Raw genomic sequence first — 26,358 nt, 5'->3', positions numbered from 1 at the left:
TCTACTTACAATAGCCCCTGAATAGAATAAAATATTGAACAGACATTTCAGCAAAGAAAGTATACAAATGTCCAATAAGCACATGAAAAATGCTCAACTTCATTAGTCATTAAGGAAATGCAAATCAAAACCATAATGAGATACTACTTCACATCTGCTAGGATGCCTATAATAAAAATGACAGATAACAAGTGTTGATGAGAACGTAGAAAAAGTGGAACCCTCATACACTGCTGGCAAGGATGTAAAATCATGCAGCAGCCACTGTGGGAAACAGTTTGGCAGTTTCTCAAAAAGTTTAATATAAAGGTATCATATGACCCAGCAATTCCACTCCAACGTATATACCCATGAGAATTGAAAATTTTGCACGTGAATGTTCATAGCAGCATTCTTCATAATAGCTGAAAAGTAGAAACAACCCAAATATCTATCAACTGATGAATGGATAAACAAATGTAGTATATACATAAAGTGGAATATTATTCAGCCATAAGAAGAAATACTGATAGATGCTATAAATAGATGAACCTTGAAAACATTTTGCTATGTGAAAGAAGCCAAACACAAAAGGCCATAAACTGTATCATTCCATTTACATGAAATGTCCTAACCAGGCAAATCCATAGAGATGGGAGTAGGTTAGTTGTTGCCATGGGCTGGGGTAAGCAGAATGGGGAGTGACTGCTAACAGCTACAAGGTTTACAACATTTTTTAATGTTCTGGAATTAGATGGCTGCACAACTTTATAAATATACTAAAAACCACTGAATTGTATGTTTTAAAAGGATGAATATAACAGCATGTGAATTATATCTCAATATAAAAGAGAGAAAGAAGGCAAACCAAGGTACTTTTAAAATTCCAATTTAGGGGCTTCCCTGGTGGCGCAGTGGTTGGAGGTCCGCCTGCCGGTGCAGGGGACGCGGGCTCGTGCCCCGGTCCGGGAGGGTCCCGTGTGCCGCGGAGCGGCTGGGCCCGTGGGCCGTGGCCGCTGGGCCTGCGCGTCCAGAGCCTGTGCTCTGCGACGGGGGAGGCCGCAGCGGTGAGAGGCCGCAGCGGTGAGAGGCTCCCGTACCAACAACAACAACAACAACAAATTCCAATTTAAAACAGACTTTTATCAGACCTTTTCAATAGACCTTTTGTAACCTCATAACAAAGAAAGTATAAAAATACATACACATAGAGACCAATCACAGAAAGAATAATGTGTTTCAGTTCAAGGCTTACCTTCAACCCAGTACCACAATTCTGGAACCCCAGTGCACTGCTGGGGGAATGTAAAATGGTCCAACCACTATGGAAAACAGTATGGAGGTGCCTCATAAAATTAAAAATAGCGCTTCCCTGGTGGCGCAGTAGTTAAGAATCCACCTGCCAATTCAGGGGACACGGGTTCAAGCCCTGGTCTGGGAAGATCCCACATGCCGCGGAGCAACTAAGCCCGTGTGCAACTACTGAGCCTGTGCTCTAGAGCCCGTGAGCCACAACTACTGAGCCCGCATGCCACAACTACTGAAGCCCGCGTGCCTAGAGCCCGTGCTCCACAACAAGAGAAGCCATCGCAATGAGAAGCCCACGCACTGCAACAAAGAGTAGCCCCCACTCACCGCAACTACAGAAAGCCCGTGCACAGCAACAAAAGACCCAACGCAGCCAAAATGAATAAATAAATAAATAATAAAATAAATTTATGAAAAAAAATTAAAAATAGAAATATCATTTGAGGGACTTCCCTGGCAGTCCAGTGGTTAAGGTTCTGTGCTTCCACTACAGGGGGCACGGGTTCGATCCCTGGTTAGGGAACTGAGATCCTGCATGATGCACAATGCAGCCAAAAAAAATTAAAATAAAAAAAAAGAAATACCATTTGATCCAACAATCCCAATTTGGATATATACTCATATATCCAAAAGAAATGAAAGCAGGGTCTCAAAGAGACACTGGATACCTATGTCCACAGCAGCATTATTCACAATAGCCACCAGTGAAAACAACCTAGATGTCCCCTGACAGACGAATGGATAAACAAAATGTGGCATATACATACAGTGGAATATTACTCAGCCTTAAAAAGGAAGGAAAACCTGTCACAGGCTACAATATAGATGAATCTTAAGGATATTACATGAAGTGAAATAAGCAGTCACAAAAAGACAGAGATTATATGATTTTTCTTATATGAGGTATCTAAAGTAGTCAAATTCATAGAAACACAAAGTAGAATGGCGGTCACCGGGTGCTAAGGGGAGGAGGAAAAGGGAGTTGTTTAACTGGTACAGCATTTCAGATTTGCAAGACGAAAAAGTTCTGGAGATATGTTCTATAACAATGTGAGTATGTTTAACTCTACTGAATTACACATTTAAAAAGGGTTAAGCTGGTAAATTTTTTTTTTAAATCATGATTTTTAAAACTATATGAACCTGGAATCGTTTTGGTAGGTAGATTTTTTAAATCACTAATTCAATTTCTTTTATGGTTAAAAGACTATATAAAGATTTTTAATTTCTTCTCAAGTCAGTATTGGTAAGTCATTCTTAGTTGTTTTTAAACTGTGCTTTCCCTATTGAAGCTACGTTTTCACAGCTCATTAAATTGTCTGTTTTATCCTTACTTTTTGTAGTTACCAGATGAGCCCTATTAAAAAGTATCAAGTACTCATTTGAAGCCATAATCTATTACATACGGACTTGATCTACAAATGAGACAGATTACAATGGTGACTACTTCTTGTGGAAATTTACAGATGGCAATTATAGGCATCTCCAAACATAAAACCTGATAAATAACAAATCCACACAGAGCAAGCCCTACTTTATGAGTAATGTGAGATCATACTTCCTAAATTCCTTCTGATATGTTCTTGAAGATTCCTTAAGGTAAAATATTCTACATTCAAATGTTTCTTCCACTAAAACCACAGAGGAAAGTGTCAAGACTGGGGGAAAAGGAAATTTAAACTACTACCCTTGAAGAGTCCTTATTTTTGCCCATTTCAATTCAGCATGAAAGAACTAATTTTCAGTGGCCTTTTCATTGCTGTTTCAAGTGAAGTGTTTTCTTCTGTTAACCATAGTAAAAATAATACCCAAATATAAATGACTGTGTAAAGAGAAAAATAACTTAAGATCAATATACAGATAAATAGATTGATTTATATTTGAAACCTATTCTAGAAGGCCTACCAAGGAATTCATGAATCAACTAGCAAAGCTGATTGGAAGCCATTATTTCTTCCATTCCTTCCAAAGGAGTCTCAAATGTGATGCACTCAAGATCTGGATATTATGTTGAGTCCCTTATGACATCTATAGATAGCCTTGGTCTCTTCATTAAAAATAAGCAAGAATAATATATTTTTTAGCTGAGCAAAAGGCTCCAGAAACATGATATAGTAGACTATTATAGAGAACTTTTTTTAATGTGGAAAATGTAAATCAAAGAGACACACTGCAAAAAAAAATACTATCCTACCTATCCTTCATAGTCCAAGTTCAAACACCATCATTTCCAAAGTCCTTCCTTCCACTCTAGCCCACAATCCCCCCCTTCCCTTGAATTTCTAAAATCACTTGTTGGTATCACATTTTTATAGTTATCTATTGCTCATATTATTACTCTCTGCTGAGTCTGTTTCTTTAACTGAGAAATGAAAATTAGAGCGATATGTGAGGAAAATATTAAATAAGACTACTTAAGCAGAACAATGCTTAACTACCCAATAAGTACTATAATAGTTATTACTCTGCCATTTATCAAATCTATGACTCTGAATAGTCACCTTTGCTAAATCTCATTTTCTTCACCTGTAAAGTAGACATAATAATCCCTGTCGAATGATTGTCTGTGTGTGAACAGGGACAACCAATACTCTTTTGGTTCTGAGAGTATTTATTCACCATTAAGCCTAAGACAACCCCTAGAGTATTACAGTTGATCATTACTAAACCTTTGTACAACATACAGCACTCTTATTACCTTAATACTATAAAATAAGCATTTTATAAACATAAATTTTAATAGCTGCAAAAGAGTTTTTTATATGAATGTGTCATAATTCACTTAACTATGCCCTCAGTGTTGAGCATCAACCACTCTCTTATTGATATATCTACCCAGCTCCTTGTTGTTCTTTTGCCACACCAGCCCAGTACATCTCTCAATCATGGGGAATTATCCAACCACCTGCTTCCTGTTTCCATACCACAAGTGCTGAGTGCTGCTGAAGAAAAGCACAACGAGCATGGAATTTGTGCCACTGCAAATTTGCAAGTCTCTAATCTTCACTGACATTAACTATCTTATTAGTAATTCATTTATATATCAGTGGCCCTTTCCATCCCACACAGCAATCACTCTACACACCTCTTCTTTCACAATTGCCCTCTACCAGAAAAAAGAAGTCTGACCTCACCCAATTTTCCAACCTACATTGTTCTTCAAATCCATCTCCTCCCTTCTAAGTGTTAGACAAAGGTATCTTTCCTCCTCCCCTGGGATAATAACTCCTCTCACCTCCAAACACATCACTTTCCTGTTCCATCAAATCACACCTCCCACCCATATATTCAACCTTATCTCTGCTTTATTATCTCCACCAAAATATAAGTTGTTCAATTTTTCTGTCTTTAAAAAAAAAAAATTCTGTTTCTCAGGTCTATGTCTCTCTTTTGCTACCTCTCACTTTTCCTTCACAGCAAGTTTTCTAAGAGTGGTCTATATATTTATAGTCTATACTCTCACCTCTCATCCACTCTTCAACTTACTGTAATTTGATTTCTTCTCAATAACAAGGTCCAGCAGAAACTTTTCTATCTTTATTTCACAAAATCACTTCAGGTTTTACAATGTAAGCCATTTCTAAATTTTATTTATTTTTGGCTGCATTGGGTCTTCATTGCTGTGCGCGGGCTTTCTCTAGTTGCGGCGAGTGGGGGCTACTCCTCGTAGCGCTGCGCGGGCTTCTCATTGCGGTGGCTTCTCTTGTTGCAGAGCACAGGCTTAGTAGTTGTGGCGCAGGGGCTTAGTTGCTCCGCAGCATGTGGGATCTTCCCGGAGCAGGACTTGAACCCGTATCCTCTGCACTGGCAGGCGGATTCTCAACCACTGCGCCACCAGGGAAGTCCCTGTAAGCCATTTTGTCCTTCTTGAAAATCTGCCCCTGAGCTTCCCAGAGACCAATCTTCTCTTCCTACCTGCCCTGCTACTTTTGAGTCTTGAATCTAATCATATTGCTTTAGCATACTATGCTTCAGGAGTTCTGTACTACCTGTAAGATAAAGTCCAAATTCTTCAGTGTGGAATATAAGGCCCTTCAGGGCCTGGCCCTGCTTACTTTCCTTTTTTTTTTTTTTTTTTTTTTTTGCGGTACACGGGCCTCTCACTGCTGCGGCCTCTCCCGCTGCGGAGCACAGGCTCCGGACACGCAGGCTCAGCGGCCATGTCTCACAGGCCCAGCCACTCCGCGGCACGTGGGGATCCTCCCGGACCGGGGCACGAACCCACGTCCCCCGCATCGGCAGGCGTACTCTCAACCACTGCGCCACCAGGGAAGCCCCCTGCTTACTTTTCTAAGCTCATTTTCTTATTACTTTCCCACAGGCACCTTTCACCCTAGCCACACCCAAACACCCACAGCTCATCCAAACACACAACACCCTCTCACGCTTTTGTACATATGGTTCCCTGTACCGCAAAGAATGCCCATTCCTCTCTTTTTCTTTCTCCCTCTCTCCTCCTCCCCCGTCTTCTTCTCCTTCTTCTCTCTCCCTCTTCCTTTCTCTCTCCTTCTCTCTCTTTCACCACACTCTCCTTCCACTTACTTTTTTATTTATTTTTATTTATTTGTTTATTTTTGAGGTACACAGGCCTCTCACCGCTGCGGCCTCTCCCGTTGCGGAGCACAGGCTCCGGACACGCAGGCCCAGCGGCCATGGCTCACGGGCCCAGCCGCTCCGCAGCATGCAGGATCCTCCCAGACCGGGGCACGAATCCGCGCCCCCTGTATCGGCAGGCGGACCCTCAACCACTGCGCCACCAGGGAGGCCCTCCACTTACTTTTTTAAGACTCAGGTCATACATAGTTTTACCCATGAAACCTTCCCTCACATTTTTAGGCCTAGGTAAGCACTATCTCCTCTTTGATTCCATAGAGCTTTGCTAACATTCTAATATAAAGCTTATCCATTATAGTATAGCTATTTACCTGTCTTTGTACTGAAACTGGAGCTCCTTCAGGACACACCTTTTCTTATTTATCTTCGTGTCTCCAGTGCTGAGTGTCTCACTGATAGAAGGCACTTGTTAAATATTTGTTGAATTAATGTATGAGATGATCAGCATTTAGGCTTACCATAGAGAAAAAGAGAAGATCCAAGAATAATTATGCTGAAAAAACAGCAGTAGACTTTTATTGAAGGAAGAAAAAGAAAAAAACGTCAGCCTGAAGACAGAAAAACATTTTTGAAATTTCCCATAGAAAAAGGTAAAATGAAAAAAAGAAAAAGGTAAAATGAGCCATAAAAAAAGAATCATGACCAGTGACACTTGCTACAAATATTAACCCACTGTTTCTCTTGTCCCAAAAGTTTACCCATCCTGACCTTAGAGCCAAGCACACGCTAGAGTCAGGCAGCTTCTAGCAACTGAGATGTGCAGCTGCCTCTAGCAAAGCTTCCAGCACAAGCCCCTCACCTTAACCTCTCTAATATTTCCCTATCAGTATATCACAAAAGCACTGACCTTCAAGAAAAGTGAGTACCTGCTATATGCCAGATACCAAGCTAAGTATTATTTCATTATATGTATATGTGTATTTGTGTATGTTTGTATATATATAATTCTTATAAAAATCTTTGTGAATTAAGTACGACTACTCCCATTTCACAGATGAAGACCGTTCAATGTCACACAGTTGTTAAGCAGACCAAATTCAAACCAGTCTTCTAACAAAGCACAATCCTCCTTCTCTCAAGGCATCAACTACATGAAATGTGACTTAAAAGTTCCTAGCAATCTTTCAGGTACTCCTCACATCATGCGTAAGGCTAACTCTAAGCTATCCCTCTATGGCAGATGTTGTAGAATATTCAAAATTAAGATAAGACATTCACCAAGCTCCTTCTCTGCTAATGAGGGCCCTCTCTCTTTTATCTAAACTTCTAATTCCTCATTCATCAAACCCTAAGAAACAGGATTAAGTGAAATTTTTATTCTCAAATTTAGAGTCTGCAGTAGATAGAATAACAGCCCTCCAAGGATGTAGACATCCCTAGAACGTTCCTGGAACCTGTGAATATGTTACATTACATGGCAAAAGGGACTTTGTAGATGTGATTCTGTTAAGAATATTGCAATGGGAAGATCATCTTGGATTATCCAAGTGAGCTAAAGAAATCACAAACATCCTCATAAGAGGAAGGCAAGAATATCAGTCAGAGAAGGCGATGTGACAACAGAAGCAGAGGTCAGAGAGAGAGAGAGTTTTGAAGATGCAATGCTACTGGCTTTGAAATAGAGTAAGGGGCCAGGAGTCAAGGAATGCAGGCAGCTTCTAGAAGGTGGAAAAAGCAAGAAAATGAATCCTCCTCTAGTGCCTCCAAAAGGAATACAGCCTGCCAACACCTTGATTTTAGAACTTTTGATTTCCGGAACTGCAAGATAATAATATTTTAAGCCACTAAGTTTATGGTAACTGGTTATGGTAGCAACAGGAAACTAATACAGAGTTTCTATGTATTAATGCCTGAGAGTAAGAGGCAGCTCCGAGATTATCTTTCTGAAGATTAATTTTTTTAACTTAACTGTAGTATCCACTTGCAAATCTTTTCTCTTTTTAAATGTACTTTTAACATTGTTTTTGGTATATAACAACAAATCTAGGACAAAAATTATCCACAATCCCATCATTAAATTATTCTTTTCATTCTATTGTATTCTAGTTCTCTTCCTTCACCATACTCCATTTTTATATATTTGTAGTAATAGCAAGGAATGGATTTTATAGTCTACATTTTTACTAGGAACAATCCATGAGTTTTGGGGGGTTTTTTTGGTTTTTTGTTTTAATTAATTTATTTATTTATTTTGACTGCGTTGGGTCTTTGTTGCTGCACGGGGTTTCTCTAGCTGCGGCGAGCAGGGGCTACTCTTCGTTGTGGTGCACAGGCTTCTCACTGCAGTGGCTTCTCTTGTTGCGGAGCACGGGCTCTAGACACATGGGATTCAGTAGTTGTGGCTTGTGGGCTCAGTAGTTGTGGATCGCGGGCTCTAGAGCTCAGGCTCAGTAGTTGTAGTGCACGGGCTTAGTTGCTCTGCGGCATGTGGGATCTTCCCGGGCCAGGGCTTGAACCTGTGTCCCTTGCATTGGCAGGTGGATTCTTAACCACTGTGCCACCAGGGAAGCCCCATGAATTCTTTTTTTTCTTTTCATTTTGCTTCATTTTTTTTCTGAGATCCTCCTAACCCTCTGTCTTCCAACCTCAGGTAAGCATCCTTTGCTGCTCCTACATTTCAAAAATACTCCTGCCTCAAGGTCTTTGTATGTTATTGTTGCTCACTCTACCTGTAATACTCTTCATTCAGCTAACCCCATGGCTCACTCATTCATTTCCTTTAAGTCTCTGCTCAGAATGTCACCTTAAGAGAAAATATCTGCAATACATGTACAATAATAAACAAGGACTGACACCCATATCTATAATTCCTACAAATCTAAGAAAAAGAAAAAATAGGGGACTTCCCTGGTGACGCAGTGGATAAGACCCCATGCTCCCGATGCAGGGGGCCCGGGTTCAATCTCTGGTCAGGGAACTAGATCCCACATGCATGCCACAACTAAGGAGCCCTACAGTCACAACTAAGGAGCCCACCTGCTGCAACTAAGACCCAGTGCAACCAAATAAATAAGTAAATAAATATTTTAAAAAATAGACAATCCAACAGAAAAACAGGCAAAAGACATGAAAAGGCATTTTATAAGAAGATAACCAAATGGCCTACATACGAAAAGATTATCAACCTCATTAGGAATAAGGAAAATGCAAATGAATTTAAACCACAATGAGATACCACTACACACTTATGAGATTTACAAAAATGTAAATGTCTGACAATACTGAGGGTTAGAGTAACATATACTGTTACAAAAGGAAATAGTTCGGCATTCTCTAGAAGGGCTGAGATACACATATTCTATAAACCAGAATTCTGAATCCTAGATATATCCTACAAAAATGCATTGATGTAAAACAAGACATGTGTGCAAAAATGTTCATAGCAGCACTGTCCATAACAGACAAAACAGAAACTGCCCAAATATCTATCAACAGTAGGAATAAACTGTGATACACAATGAAATACCATATAATAAAAAAAGAAGAAACTACGGCTAGGTCAAAACAATATAGATGACAATTCTGAACAAAAACCACAAGAGAATACATATGGTATAATTCCACATATCTGAAACTCAAAAGAAAGGCAAAACTAAAATATATCATTTAAGAACAGGGAATTTCCTGGAGGTCCAGTGGTTAGGACTCGGTGCTCTCACTGCCAGGGGCTTGGGTTCGATCCCTGGTCAGGGAAATAAAATCTCGCAAGCCGCGCAGTGCAGACCAAAAAAAAAGAAAAAAAGAAAAGAAAAGAAAAAAAACAAGGAAGTAATTGCATAAAATGTCAAGTCAATGGTTACCTCTGGTGGGAAGAAGAGAAGGGGGATATTAATTGGAAAGGGGCATGCTTTTGGCTTCCAGGAAGCTATCTTCAACATCCTTATCTAAGTGGTGGTTACAAGGTTGTTCACTTTATATGAAGTCAGTAAACTGTACATTTATGTTTTATCTACTTATTAATATGTATTTTATGTCACAATAAGGTTAAATCACCATATCAGTGAGGCCTTCTCTGATTACCCAAAATAAAACAGTAATTCCTTCTCTGACTTCCATCTCCCTGAGCCAGTAGCTTTTTTTTGTTTTGTTTTTTCGTTTTTTTTTTTTTGGATGTGTCACATGGCTTGTGGGATTTTAGTTCCCCGACCAGGGATTGAACCCGAGCCCTCCACAGTGACAGTGTGTAGTTACAACCACTGGACCACCAGGGAATTCCTAAGCCAGTAGTTTTTTTTCCTCTGTAGCTTTTGTCTTCACCTAACATAACTATGTATTTACTTCTTAATTTGTTTACTGTCGTATCTCCTCCTGCATAAACAAGCACTTTGTTTTGTTCATTGCTATATTCCCAGCCATTAGAAGAGTACCTAGAATAAAATACACATTTACACTTCTCTCCATATGATCCAAAGCTGCCCTTCCTCTTTAAATTGTGTCTCTTAGTTTATGGTACCACCATCTCCCAAGCCAGAAAACTAAAAATCATTCTAGAGTCTTTGATTTTTCTCAAAATAGTCTCTAAGTCCCATCAATTCTACTTTTTAAATAATTCTCCTATTCATTCTCTCTGCTACTACCTTACTTTAGAGGTTTTTTTTGGGGGGGGGGGTGGGGGCAGGTAATTTCCACTTATTTTTTTTAAATGATTAGAAGATAAAACAGAAACATAATCTCTAGTTACAAATATAAAGTGGGTATGTATGTAGAACTATGCGTCAGTAGTTAAGATTGGCTAAGGCAGTCTCTGTTGCTAAAACAAAATTAAATTATAGTAAAAATCTCCATGAGTCCACATGAGTTCTTATGCACAGGGTCTCCCCCCAACCTCCATATTGTTCTTTTTTTTTTTTTTCCACTTACCTTAGGCTTTCATAACATCTTTCATCTGTACTGAAATAGCCTCCTAGAGAGTTTACTTTCTTCAATCTGGCTTTCCTCCAATCTGTTTTTCACTTTGCAGCCAATATATTCTTTTCCCTACTTGAAACCAATCAGTCAGTGGCTCCCCAACTGCCCATAGGAAAAAATCCAGCCTCTAAGTGTAGCATTCAGGGCCTTTCATCAATTGGCCCTCACCTATCTCTCCAGGTTCATTTACCACCACTTCCTACCCCACACTTGTTTCAACAAAACTGAATTAGTTACAGTTCCCAAATACACCAAGTTGTGTGCATTTACTCAGGCTGCTACCTCTCTACTACCCCACCAGTAAACCAATCATTCCCTCTTCTATTTATACATTTTTCTATTACTATACTTAAAACATTCATTCAATCAATATTTACTGAGTATCTCTATGTGCCAGAGACAGTGCTAGGTACTGGAAACCCAGCAGTTAATTAAGGACTCAGCTCTTATCCTGATGGAACTGATAATCTAATAAAGACTAAAGATGCTAAACAACTAATTATAACTGTGGTTAAGGATTATAAAGTGGGTAATACAGTATACAATGGAAATGTATGTTAGATGATAAACATGAGAAAGGGAGGAAGTTATAAAGAGAAGTACTACATGCATTTGTTTACATGTGGGTACTCCTTAATTACAGTCTGAGCTCCTTAAGGACAAGGATTATGCCATCTTTATATCACTAGTCAGGACAGTAAATAGTAACGTACAGTAATGTGCATTGACTATATTACAAAGATCACTGCCCTGTTAACTCCTAGGCTAATCCCCCTGGCCAGGCAAATGCAGTGATCTTATTGGCCAGGCCTGGGTCACGTGCCCACCCTTAAAGCCAATGGCTTAGATCAATTCTACCTAAGCCACACTGACTGCAAATAGGGGAGGAATGGTTCCAAGACAAAAATCAGGAAGCTGTTACCCAAATAAGAGGGAAGGAAAAACAAGAGAAAAAAAAAGAGGGAAAGGAAGCTGGACAGGCAAAAAACAGCCAGCAGTCCTCTCTTTAGTGGACATTGTAATTATCTCCTCAAAACCTGTCTTGTTCCTTCCCCACACTGGTAAGGAGTTTATGTGGGACTGACCCCTTCCCCAGCTCCAGGAGTAGGCCCTGATTACACACAGCAGTAGTTCTCAAAGTGTGGTCTGCAGACCAGCCAAATCAGTAACATCTGGAAACTTGTTACAAATACAAATTTTTAGAACCCAAACCTACTGAATCAGAAACTCTGGGGGTAAGGCCTAGCAATCTGTGTTTTTACAAGTCCTCCAGGTGGTTCTGATGCACTCTCAAGTTTACCAGACAGAGAAAGCTACAATTAATATTTCAAGGAATCCAGATTTTAAGACAGTGATCCTTTGAGACACAGGAATAGTCTAAGTAGTGACAAACTCAGGATTTCTGTGTTATATTTGTGGGAAGCATCCTTTTTTCCCACCCAGAATTGAGGAAACATGTAGTCCCAGGAGCCACAGGCAATCATCTTGTACTACCAGGGAAGCCAGCCTGAGGAAAAAACTGATATAGGGGAGAGCCAAGAGAAATGCAGAAAAACAGGGCCAAAGCCTGACAGTCTTAATCAAACCCAGCCAGGGACCCCCATTCCCTTTTTTTTTTTTAACTGAAGTATAGTTGATTTACAGTGTTGTGCTAATTTCTGCTGTACAGCAAAGTGACTCAGTTATACACATATATACATTCTTTTTTTATATTCTTTTCCATTATGGTTTATCCCAGGAGATTGGATATAGTTCCCTGTGCTATACAGTACAACCCTGTTTATTCCCTCATCCCCTTTCAACTTTTCAACTACACAAACCCATAAATTCTCTTTGCTTACACCAATTTGAGTTGGGCTTTTTGCTACTGAAACTAAAAAATCCTGATATCCATTACAACAAGTTACATGTCTATCCCTACACATCTATCTCCATGGGGAGAATGTACTAGGAAATAGTGTCTATTCAACTGTCTAGCCTCTCTCTAAATTAGGCTTGACAAATTTAGCAAATAAAAACACAAGACACCCAGTTAAATTTGAATTCCAGATAAACAATGAATAACTTTCTAGTATAAATATGTCCCAAATATTGCATGGGACATACTGAATGTATTTTATCTGGCAACTCTACTCTAAATGCCCATTGTTGATCCCTAGGAATCAAAAGAGAGGCCCACGTCAATCTCAGTCAGACAGAAGTGATAACTTCTCTTACATAGTTCATGACTACTAGGAAAAAGACTAAACTCCCAAGTCCTGAGCTAACATCCTACAACAGGTCTGAACTACCTGATTGTCTTAAGCAAACTTCTTTCTAAAAGTCAAACATGTTATACCCTCTATGGCAGAGAAGTGTGACAAAATGAAATATGTTGCTATATGAGTATTCATAGCTTCTTTTCTTTACTCCCTTGGTTCCTGGCCCTTATTATACAGATCAGAGTAATGAAATAGGCAAAGGAGAGAGCTGAAAGGGAAACAGGTACTCCTGGAAGAGAAACTAATAAGTTTGAGAAAGGGAGGAAAGAAACAAAAACAATGAGACTGTTCAAGTTGCTATAGAGTCTGGCAAGTTTTAAAAGAGAGAAGGAAGTTTGGGATTAACCGTGCAAAGATACTGATCAAAAATTGAGAAATCAGGGACTTCCCTGGTGGTCCAGTGGTTGCGACTCCGAGCTTCCAATGCAGGGGGCCTGGGTTCGATCCCTGGTTGGGGAACTAGGATCCCACATACCACAACTAAGCCCATGTGCCACAACTAATGAGCCCGCGCACTGCAACTAGAGAGCCCGCACGCCACAACTACTGGGCCCACGCACTCTAGAACCCACATGCTGCAACTAGCAAAGCCCACGTGCTGCAACTAGAGAGCCCGTGCATTACACCTAGAGAAGCCTGCGCGCTGCAACTAGAGAAGCCCACGCGTGCTCTAGAAGCACACTCTAGAGCCCGCGCACCACAACTAGAGAAGCCCATGTGCCGCAACTAGAGAAGCCCATGCGCCACGATGAAGACCCAGTGCAGACAAAATTAATTAATTAATTATTTTTAAAAAATACTCTTAAAAAAAATGGAGAAATCAGATTTTAAGTAGTAATGCAATATGGTATGAATGTAATCCCCTTTGGCATTTTTGAGAAGCTGGAATAAAGATTTAAATTACTTTTCAATTCAATTTAAATGTTAGGCTGGTGCTTCATCTGAATGGAACAGAGGTGATATGTCACAAAGCATCCCAGCTTAATAATAAAAATAATAACAACAACAGATACCTGCTCTAGGTGTCTAACATGTACTCATTCACGTAATTCTCACAACAACCCTGCAATGGGGTTAATATTCTTCTCCCTGCTATACAGATTAGGAAACCGTCCAGGGTCACAAACCAGAAGTAGACAGGGCTAGAACTGGAAATCCAAGCAGCCCGAGTTCAGAGCTCCTAAACACTGAGCAACACTTCCCTATTTCAAAGCAATGTCTATACTCAAGCACTTAAGCATTCCACTAATAAGCAAAAACACATAAATATAGTTTAATTATTCTAAAACACTAACAACTTTAGCACATAAAGTAAAATGACACATATATGGCATGGCTTTCTTCTCTTTAACTTCTTCTCCCCTTCAAAGCCCACCATAGAAACTTAGAACTTTAAGATAATTTTCTTTTCAAAGTTACTTTTGAAAGTAAATTATAGTACAGTCTAGATTTATACAGTAATGTTTATCAAAGCAACTTATGAGTAAGCCTTCATCAAATAACTTAGGCCACATATTATGCTGCTTTCCTCTCAGATGGCAGAGATTAGAAATTATAACACTTCAAAAAAGAGAAAAATCCATCCAAAATATATAGTTTTGACATAATTTTAAAAGCTAAATCTTTTCATTACTAAAGCATACTTAAAGCTAAGAAATTAGAAAATAATTAAGTCAGTTTAGAAATGACAAGCTACGTAACTGGTCATAATATTCAGAATCCAACTACTTTCACCACCTCCTCAGCGTCCACCCTTGTCCAAGCCACCACCATCCCTCAGCTTGTTTATTGCAGTAGCTTCCTAACCAGTTTCTCCACTTCCACCAGCAGCCAGAATCATCCTTTTAAGCCAGGAATCATAATACATCACTGTTCAATACCTTGGATGGCTTCTCATCACAGTTAAGTTTTTTTTTTTTATTGACGTATAAGTTGATGTACAAGTTACAGGTGTACAGAATAGTGATTCACAATTTTTAAAGGTTATATTCCATTTATAGTTATAAAATATTGGCTATATTCCTCAGTCAAGTTTTAAAAGCCAAAGTTCTTACAATGTCCTACATGGTCTTCCCCACCATCCACACCATTACTTGTTTTTAAATCTTACTACTTTCCCCTCATTCCACTCCAACCACACTAGCCTCGTAGACGATCCCTGAATACATGACACACACGCTCCTGCCTCAGAGTAAGTCATATGGTATCCCCTCTACCAGGCACACTCCCCCGCCCTCTCAGCTCCCATATATCCACCTGGCTAGCCCCCTCATTTCCTTTAGGTCAGGCCCTCCCTGTCCTATTATTTAAAATAGCAGGTCCCCCACCCAGCACTCTCTTTTTGTTCTCTGCTTTTTCTCCATATCATTTATCACCATCACTATGTATTTCACTTATGAATTTGTTTATTCTTTGCTCTCTCCCCTCCCTTAAAAACGTACACTCCAAAAAAAAAAAATGTATACTCCATGAATACAGGGAGCTTTGCTGTTCTGTTCACTGCTATACCTAGAACACTATCTGGCAATCAAATATTTGTTGAAAAACATGAATTAATCAATACACATGAACAAAAACATTTTTGGATGCTTAATATGGTCTGGGCATGTTAGCTGCTTTACAGTTGTTAATTCTCACAACAATCCTACTGAAGTAGGGACCATCATCATCCCCATTTTTTAGGTGAGGAAACCAAAACACAGAAAACATAAGTAAATTGCTCAATGACATATGCTAGGAAGTGGCAGAGGCACAATCTGAACTCAGGCAATCTGATTCCAGAACCCTCTCTCTTAACAGCCCCACTATATTGCCTCTAAATTTCTAACTAGTTAATACATTTTAATTGAAATGTATGGGTTGATCTATGGGTTACTTTAAGTGTCCTAATTTTTAACGTCAGTCATTCAAATCATAAATCATTCTACAAGTCCAAGGCTTCATATACCAAACTTACTTAATTTACTAAACTTTGAAATTTGGAGTTTACAGTTTTACAAAATTCTCTCTTCACACTCATTTACTTGATATACTAATATACTCTATTCCAACACCTACATGACTCAAGTAAGGAAACCGTCAACCAGAGAAGTTAGCTTCCTCATCTTCTAGAAAGCAACTGGTAAGATAGGAAAAGGCCTGTCTTATATTTAACTATCAGTACTATGTGACCCTGTGAATTCCAATTTATAAAATGAAAATGGGTTTCATAATACATCACTATACTAATTAGATTTTAGTTTTGAAAAAGAAAAACAAATTAACTCGCTAATTCTTTTCATTTCCAAACACAGAGACGAGAACTTTGAAAGATCTATGGTTCTCCAAATTACTTTCCAGATTGGCCACTGTTGTTTGCCTACCTAGAATTCATCCCCTCCTTCTTCCTTCCTAATAGAATCCTTCCCCAGTATAATGCCTCAGGGGAAGTCAACACCACTCCAGATTCAGGCACAAACTCAGTTAGTTTGATAGTAATCACTATTGAACCATTCCTGATGGGTTGAGGAATGGACATACTACCCAATTCTGGCCAAAAAGGTCTGAAAGAAGCCTGCTAGAGGCTTTTGGAGAAAGTTTCCTCTCTCTGTAAATAGAGGCACAGGAAGAGACATCTTCCTTCTTTTAGAAGTTGTGTGTATGGATGTGATGCCTGTAAGCCTATCCCATGGAGAGCAGCAGAACTGAGCAATGGAAAGAATATGGGTTTTTACTGACATTGTTGAATTTCTGTAATCAACCAATGCTGAAGCCTATTATATGAGAAGATAAAATTTCTTATTTCTTAAGCCATGTTGAATTAGGTTCTGCTGCTTACAGCTGAAAACATACTAACTACATACTTTTTTATGAAACATATCCCAGGACTAACCTCAGAAAAAAAAGTTTGTGGTTAAATAGAATTAGTTCAATAAATATGCTATATCCCTACAAATGAATACAATCCTATTATTTAAAATGATATTGACATGAATAGTTATTGTCATGGGAAAGTGTTCATGACAAATTAAATGAAAAAAAAGCAGGTGTTGGGCTTCCCTGGTGGTGCAGTGGTTAAGCACCCACCTACCAATGCAGGGGACACAGGTTCAATCCCTGGTCCGGGAAGATCCCACATGCCGCAGAGCAACTAAGCCCATGTGCCACACTACTGGCCTGCGCTCTAGAGTCCATGAGCCACAACCACTGAGCCCATGCACCACAGCTACTGAAGCCCACGCGCCTAGGGCCCATGCTCTGCAACAGGAGAGGTCACCACAATGAGAAGCCCTTGTACCGCAACGAAGAGAAGCCCCAGCTCACCGCAACTAGAGAAAGCCCGTGCGTAGCAATGAAGACCCAATACAGTCAAAAATAAAAATAAATTAAATAAACTTTTTTTAAAAATCAGGTATTTAACTGGGTGAAAGGTATATGGGAATTCTCTGTACTACTCTGCAACTTTTCTGTAAATCTAAAACTATTCTCAAATGTAAAAGTTTGTATAAATACCTTAAAAAGCAGATATTTACAGTACTGTCTCATTTGAATTTGAAATGAGAAATACACACGTGAAAGAATATATCTAAAGGTGATCACAGTGGTTATTCTGTGTGGTAGGATTGGGAGCTCTTACTTTCTTCTTTTTACTTATCTGTATTTTTTATCTTTTCTACAATGACTATGTAGTATTTTTGTAGTGCTTTTAATAAGAAAAATAAAATTTATCTTAAACTATCTTTAAAAAAAGGTTTGTAGCTAATTCTACAAATGCATATTAGAAGTTCAACATGAATTATACCATACTGAGTGACTCAGCTGTAAAGTTAGAAAGTTAAAAAGGATACATGTGAAAGAACGAACTCTAAAACAGTATTCTTCTACCACAATCATTTCAATAAGGCCTTCTCCAAAACAATTTATACACAAATTTTAAATTTTGACTCATGATTGAATTTATTTTTTCTTAAGTTTAAAAAAAAAGAAACTAGGGAATTCCCTGGTGGTCCAGTGATTAGTACTCGGTGCTTTCACTGCCATGGCCCAGGTTCAATCCCTGGTTGGGGAACTAAAATCCTGCAAGCCACGTGGCACAGCCAAAAAAAAAAAAGAAACTATAACAATAAGTATTTAAGATTACATAGCTACATGCTCTGGATTTGTTGCCCTATACCCTTACAAACGGGTAGACAACTAATCTGGTCCACAAACAGAACATCAGACAGGAAATCCAAGGCTGGATAATGGCGGATGGTATGACATCATGGTGTTGACTTTGGCTTTGTGTTGGCTCATATTCACAGGGCACAGGGCAGTTTTTATATTGACGTGGGACATGCAAAATGGTATGATCTGGCAGGCTGGACCTAGCCTACTGACTCTTTTATTAAAAAAATTAGATAACCCTCTTACTTTATATGAACTTACAAATAATACACAAGGAACAAAGAATATACCATATATGGGCAAACAATTTGGAAACTGATTTATAAGGCTCTATGCTTGGCTTTACCTTGCTATCCCAAGTCAGGTCCTACACAATCTAAATTTAATTGGGATAGTAACACATTAAGTAAATTAAATCTACATTTAACCCAATACTGTGTTAAAACTAGCCTAACAAACTTTCAGAAACTTACTACTCACTTTAATTGTTCCAAATTTCAAATGTGACTTTTACATGAAACCATAAAATTTTGCTGATAACACTAAGTATTGGAATTTTTCATTATTTCTTTTGTTAGAATAAATTACCTTTATAAGTTTAAAGGTCACATGTTGATAATAAATAATATCAATATTTTGAAACAAGTCACAAATGAAGCTGGTTGGGTCCACAGGTCTAAGATTTAACAAAATATTTGGACACTGGGTATTTAGAGAAAAAAAATAGATACAAAAGAAATATGACAGCTTGACCTCAAGCAGCTTACCTTGTTGGGGAGATAAATTATATTCACAAAATAATTAATGCCATAATATAACATGATTTTGTGTCAAAATAACAGACCTTAGCCCTAGATAATTAAGGGGTTCAGTGCTAGAATTTTCAGAGGAAGAAAAAAAGGAAGAAGGACTTGCAAAGGATCCTGATTTGAAGATGGGGTGGGATGGGCATAATCTAACACAAGAAGCGGCATAACCAAAAGGCTGGAGGTGGAAATAAGCAAGGTATATTGAGGGGATAAGCAAGGTATATTGAGGGGATAAGCAAGGAATTGGGCAAGATGAGAAATGAGAATAGAGGGTTAGTAATTAAGTTGGAAATGTAAATTGGAACCATATTACTAAAGACTATGTAAGCCAAGTTTAAGAATATAGCCTCTGCTTAAAGGAAATGGAGAGCTGCTGATTATTTCTAAATAGAGCAGTAAGACGATGAAAATAACATTTCTGTAGGATTAACCTGGCTGAAGAATTCAGGATGAATTTATGGGGGAGGGGAAAAAAATTAGAAATAAAGCAATCACTTAGGAGGCACTGATTAGGAGGCATTAGAGTCAGGCAGACAGACCTGCTCTGCTACTTGCTGGCTGTGAGGCACTGAATAATTTACTAAACACATTTATGCCTCAGTTTCCTGTCTGTAAAGTGGGATACTAATAGCGCTTATTTTATAAGGTTGTGGTATGGCTAAAGGAAATACTACATATGAAAGCATTTAACATAGCGCTTGTTCTGTAATAACTACTCAACAAATGTTGGCAACAATTACCGTATTACAAACCATTTCAAATGCTAGGTGATGAGGAACAAGGGCAATAGAAACTAAAAAGAAAGGATGACTTGAGTCGTATCTCCATAGACTCATGAGATGTTATAACTAGAAAAGACCCTAGAGAATTCTTCCAAAAACAAAACGGCCCCAGTTTAAATGTCAAGGATGAGACAAGAATGGAGCAAGATAGCTCAAGAGGTTTTGACTGCAAGAGTGTCCAAAGCAGTAGAGTTAAGATAATTAAATATTATCAATATGCTTTAAGAGAGACTTTCCTGGCGGTCCAGTGGTTGAGACTTCGCCTTCTGGTGCAGGGGGTGAGGGAGCTAGGATCCCTCATGCCCCGCAGCCAGAAAACCAAAACATAAAAACATTGTAACAATTTCAATAGAGACTTTGAAGGTGGTCCACATCAAAAAAAAAAATCTTTAAACAAAAATATGCTTTAAAATATAAGCTACAATGAACTGAGTATATAACATGTGCCAAACACTGTGCTAGATTATGATATAGTACTTCTAATTCCCAGAACAACTGTGAAAGGTACGTATTAGTTCAATTTTACAAAAGAGAAAATGGATGCTCACAGAGGTTAAGCACTAGGCACGTAACCTTGGGCAGAGTAAGAAGCAAAGCTAGGTATGGGACCCATACCATCTGTTTCCAAAGCCTGTGTTCTTCCTACTACATTCAGGCTGCATCCCCCTTTAATATCAATAAAAATTATATCATATCACACAGACATATTTGTAATTATTTTTCTATCTACTTTGTTAAATATGGTGACCATAAACATGTCCAATCTTTTCTACATTCTAAGATAAATATAAAAAATGAGAATAAATTTTAAAAGCATTATAAAATGAAGACTTACCATATTTCTAATGAAACATAGTTGGATATACTATAAACTATAATATATTAAATGAAAGCAATGGCTAATCTTTTTCAATAAGAACATGCAGAAAAAGTTGGCATGGCTTTTACATCATTTGATGATATTAACATTTGTCCCATACTACAGCATCATTAAAAAGTGACACATAGCTCATAAAAGAAATACCTTACTACACATAGGAGAAGCATTTTACATAAGATGAATCCATCAAATGTTCAGAGTTACAAAGAAAAATTACACAGAAGCAGAATGCTCAGTCTGCTAATAGTAAGGACCACATGGTGGCAGGTGACCTATTTCTTCAGTGTTGCTTCTCAGCAGATATTTCCTTCAACCACAGGGCCAGTATGCTAGTTCTCCACCAGAATGTTACTTAATCTAAATTTTACCAGGATGAAAATACCAAGTATGCCAAAGCAAGAAAGTTTCCTGAAACAACCTTTTCATTTGGCTTCAAAAAAGTCAGAAGATACTTTACTGGGTTGGCCATCAAACTATGTAGTCAAGTAACTACTAAACCAGTACTTCTCAAAGTGTAGTCCAGAGACCAATGAGAGTCCCCAAGACCTTTTCAGAGGGTCCAACAGATCAAAAATACTTTCAGAATGTCACTAAGACATTACTTGCCTTCTGTACTCTCATTCATTCACAACTGTGTAGTGGAGTTTTCCAGAGGCTATGACCTGTGGTATCTCAACAGACTGAATAGAGGAACAGACTTAGGAATTTACATGTCTTCCATTTAAGCCAGACATTAAAGATTAAAAAGCCAGACATTAAAGTTATTTGCAAAAACATAAAATGATGCCACTCTTCCCATTTTTTTGTTTGTTTTTTGGGAAATATAGCTATTTTCTCATTTTAAAGTTATGTTAACATATAATGCTTTATTATTTCTAAATGAATTAAATATTTTTAACTTCTCAGTTTTATTCTAATATAGTAAATTTCAATAGATACAACCCACTTAAACAGAAACTCTTTGGGATCCTCAATAATTTTTAAGAGTATAAAAAGGGTATTGAGGGCTTCCCTGGTGGCGCAGTGGTTGAGAGTACGCCTGTCAATGCAGGGGACATGGGTTCGTGCCCCGGTCCGGGAAGATCCCACATACGCGGAGCGGCTGGGCCCGTGAGCCATGGCCGCTGAGTCTGCACGTCCGGAGCCTGTGCTCCGCAATGGGAGAGGCCACAACAGTGAGAGGTCCGCGTACCGAAAAAAAAAAAAAAAAGAGGGTACTGAGATTAAAAAAAAAAAAATGAGAACCACTTTTCTAGACCTTCCTGTATTTATGTTTTGCCAAACAATTAAATTTTTAATTTTCTAGTGACCACTGAGGAGATGTTGCTGCCGTACAGATTATTTCAGAAATTTGTCTTAATAAGAACAAAAAAAGTCTACAGACAATCTTAAAAAGAATTGTATCCATTAGTTTAAAAAATAAATCATTTATTACATCTCCTCAAAATAAATACAATAACAATGTCAAAACTAAAGTGCAAGCTAATAGACCACTATCTATAAGCTCTGGGCATGAGTTTATGATCAGTTATGTACTGGTAATCCTCCAATAGCTCCTATACCAAAAACAGGGCTCTCTGAGAGGCCTATCCGGCAACTGTTCTGTTATGGAATAATCCTGATTCCCAAATCACAACAGGACTAACTGAGATGCTTAAAAGCAATTCTCTGTACCATAATCTTAACATCTCCAAAATAAAAAGTTTTGTTTCATCTAAACAGTTCAGTATTTCCCAGTATTTCTGGGAAATACATAAACATTAAGACATCAAAGTCCCATCTGGATCCAATCCTTACGTTGTCAATAAATTGTAATAGATGTAGCAATCCATGCAGTTATTAGAAACCTTCAGGATGCAGGGTAATGGGAGTTTTTGAAAATACAGGCTGGAGGGAAACACCTTTCAATACTAGTTTTTGAGGCTGCTGGAAGCAATAACAGATAAAAACTTCACATTTATGCTTCAGTCTAAAATTAAAATGAAAGCCATACTTTGAAAACTGTAATATTAATATTATAGTTAAGGAACCTAAGTCAACAACTGTTTAATTTGAAAGTTACTTAACCCTAGGCTATTGCAATAGCCAAGAAATGAGGTGACCAAAGACCTTAAGTAGAAAAGCACTTAAAGGCTAGAAAGAAATGATGCTCCTTAGGTATTCATTAATTCACATATTTATTAAATTGTCTACTACTTGCAAGACCTTGAGCAAACTAAGAAGCTCATAAGCTGGTGGGAAGATAATTCCAAAGGGGGAAGTATACATAAATAAATGCAGAAGCTACTCTAGACAGAATGGAAGAAGTTCTATCTGAGAAGTGCTAGAAGAGGGAGGGAAGGATGTCTCCTAACAGAAGGGATCATGGAACATACATTCTGGCATAGAAGGCATCTCACCAGGGCCCTTAACATATATAAGGTTCCAACCCAAAGTGAAAGGCATCCGAGGAAGAGGAAAACACACACAGTAAGGAACAGCAAGTATAAAATAGCTTCCACAGAACTTGTGATGGACTCCAGGAGGAGAAAAGAGTGGAATATTAGGCTGGAAGCAAAAATAAAGGGACTTACATGACAGGATAAGCAAGAAAGGGCTTTTTTTCAGTAGGCAAAGGGAAGCCATTGGACGGTTTTTAAAGTCATCGGAAGATTTACCATTGGAAGGTAAATCATCAGATGATATTTAAATAATACTGTGGATTGGACAGAGTAGAAACGGGGAGAACAGTCAGTGCACTATCACACCAGTCCAGGCAGGAAATAAGAGCTTGATCTGGGACAGGAACTAGGAAAAAGGCAGATACAAGACATGCTGCAACCTCTTCACTAAAAATTAACTTAGTTTTAAATGTTTCGAAACTTAATTTACCACACAAAACAAGGTTGTTCACATTATTTACATTACACTTTTACTTCACTTCATAGGCAATACTTCAGCATACTCAAGTGTGCTTCCTTTTTAAAAAGCTGTAAGGAATAACTAACTGTATTCTACATTAAGACTATAAAATGGGTAATAAAGAGCAGCATAACCATACTTTCAATATTCTGACTAGAATCACAGTATGCAAAATTTCTTTTAACAATGAACATTTTAAACTCAAAAGTTTATTTCCATGGAATACACAAAGTTTGGATCAGAATTTTCTATACAATCTTGTAAGACCCACACTACTACATAATAGTTCACTTTTCTTAAAATCATTTCTGGACAACTCAACTCAACTCGGTCTACACTTCTACCAGGCCCATATTTTTCAAATATTAGTGCCTTCTTCATTTTCTCCCCTCCTCCCCACTCACCTCTCCGCCCAACAAATTCCCTTTGTATGTCTGCAAGGCAAGATACTATGTGATACAGTATGATTCTAAGGCAGTTCGAATATATAATTCTTATAGTAACAGAAATCTAGAATTATTAACCTTACTTTTTACAGGAGAGGAACCAATGATGTACTAAATTTCCAGTTATGTGAATGATAAATGCATCTAATAGAAATGATGCTTTACCATTAGGGGGAAACAAAGGGGGAAATACACACAATAGATGGGTGGCAAATCTCACAAACTTTGCAAAATACAAAAAAAGCTGCATCTGGATTGCAGTCACAATTATAAAAGCAAATAAAGAAGGCTCCAAAATGAAGGGAAAAGAAAAAATTCTAAGTGATCATTAAGAGTGAAAAAGGTTGATTCAATATTAGTACTAGTTTTTAATGTAACATCATTTAACACTCTATCTCTCAAAAAAAAAAAGAGGATTGTTCACAAGGACACAGGAAATAATTTCTACATACATCCTATAAGACAGTTATACTTCATTACACTTTCATGGGCTCAAATCCTTTCAAAGGCTTCCAAAAACACATAGTCTTATGATAACTGAGATTCCCCAATGACACACAATTTATTCTATAGGCTTAGCTATAACACATTTTTTAAAGACATAACGAATTCATCCTCAACAAAAATAGTCACAAAGGCCCTCTACTTATTCAAAAATCATTACATAAAGCGCTGTCTATAACTGCAAACAGGGTTTGAAAATCTGACAGCTAATAATCATAAAATGGGGTAGACTTTAAAGAAAAAAAATTACCCAACTTTTCCATTTTTCCTTCCTTTTCCTTTCCTACCAGATACACAAAATGTCTGTAAGGATCTCAGACAAAGCTCTAAAGTAAAAATACAGTGTATGTATACTTTACATTATGTATACTCAAACCTATCTCATATATGTACACATCACATATATTCACACAAAAAAGGTTTCTCCTTTTTTTACGCTAAGAATTGAAGTTACGTTAAATTCTATCCCATAAATGAAGTTAAATCACCATAAATTAAAGAGTAATAAAATAGGGCACGTAGATCTGAGTGACTATATTCTGAAAAGAAAAACCTGAGACTAAGGCCTTGACTGAATAAAAACGCCCAATCCCTGAAAATCACTAACCGGCATTCGGTTTCCGTGAGAGAAAAAGGGGGTCTTAAAACGAATCATCACATAGGTAACCCAGTTTCAGAAGTTAACGAACGTAAAACACAGCGAACCAAAGAAGACAAACGTACGAAATGACAAGCTTTAAAGAATTTCCCCAAAGGGAAAGACTGACTTCAAGACTGGGATATAAAGCATCCTTTGCAGGTAGAAGAATCTTTAATTGAAAAAGAAAAAAAAGGGGGGGTGGCGGTGGTGAAGGGTACGACAAAAAACCGAACGACAAGCAAAGGCAAAGAAGTAAAAGAAACGGGTCTCTCCTCCCATCCCCCACCCCAGCCCCCACCCCCACTCTCACAGGACAATAGGATCGGGGTCCTAACTGAAAACTTTAAACGTGTAAAGCAGAAGCAGTTTTACTGCAGCTCTAACTGCAAATCTGCCCCTCATCCCGAACCTAGTTCACCCAAGAATACTTCTGCCCTGAAAACATCACCAAGGTTTTGTTAAACACAAATCAGACCCATCACAAGATTCTCTTTTTTTTCTCCCAAGTACCTGGAGGATCCATTTCAATATAAAATATCAGTTCTGTCGAATAGGGCATCATCACCTCCCTCCAGTCTGCGTCATCGCGGTCCATACTCCACACCGTATTGTACATCGCGCTGTCAGGGGCAGGTCGTCAGGAAATATATAGAAAGCATATATTTTTTTTAACTGCTATTTAAAAATCTAAAAAATACATATCTGTAAAAGTCCCACTCGGAAATGTACTTCGGGGTTTCCAACGGCCGGTACAAGTCCAGCCAACTACCAGGACAAGGACGGGGTCCTTTTCCCCTCTCCTGCTTTGGCAGCCAGCAAAATGCCCCCCGAACGTTCAATCTACGGACTCTTCTCCTCGAAGGGGTACAGAAAGGCTTGGGGGGCGGAGGGCAGAAGTGTTAAAAAGCGGCTTCCCCAAAATCCCTCCTACACAGTCGTTCTCCAAAGAGAAAAGCTCCCACCGCCTTCAAATCTTTCCGCGGAAGCCACTTTTGTGTCCTTCGAGAGAGGGAGAACAGAGAGGGGGGGAAAAAGAACGCGCTGGGAGAAAGGTGGGTAAGTGACAAAGGAAGGCATAAAAAGGAGGTTGGGTATTGCGTTCAAGTTTCGGGGTCCCACTGGTCTGCGGGGAGAAATCCCCTCAGGGGCCAGGACTCGGGCTCCGTTCCGGTCAGGCTAGG

The 26,358-nt window shown here is 38.5% G+C and overlaps 1 protein-coding gene across 3 annotated transcripts in view; it reads right to left on the bottom strand.

Moving 5' to 3' along the window:
* Window positions 1-25,793, bottom strand: part of LOC309958217 (phosphatidylinositol 3-kinase regulatory subunit gamma) — a gene marked incomplete at both ends in the record, with an annotated part of 81,155 nt that extends 55,362 nt beyond the window's left edge. For all 3 annotated transcript variants that reach the window (XM_082833916.1, XM_082833917.1, XM_082833918.1), the window contains one exon: window positions 25,688-25,793. In XM_082833916.1, the coding sequence (XP_082690042.1) occupies window positions 25,688-25,793 (106 nt within the window). The remainder of the gene's footprint in view (window positions 1-25,687) is intronic.
* Between the last annotated feature and the right edge of the window lie 565 nt (window positions 25,794-26,358).

The sequence above is a fragment of the Leucopleurus acutus genome (assembly GCF_964270905.1).
Source record: "Leucopleurus acutus genome assembly, chromosome: 2".
Lineage (NCBI taxonomy): Eukaryota > Metazoa > Chordata > Mammalia > Artiodactyla > Delphinidae > Leucopleurus > Leucopleurus acutus.
Note: the sequence above shows the minus strand (reverse complement) of the source record. Positions and strands in the feature narration are given on the sequence as shown.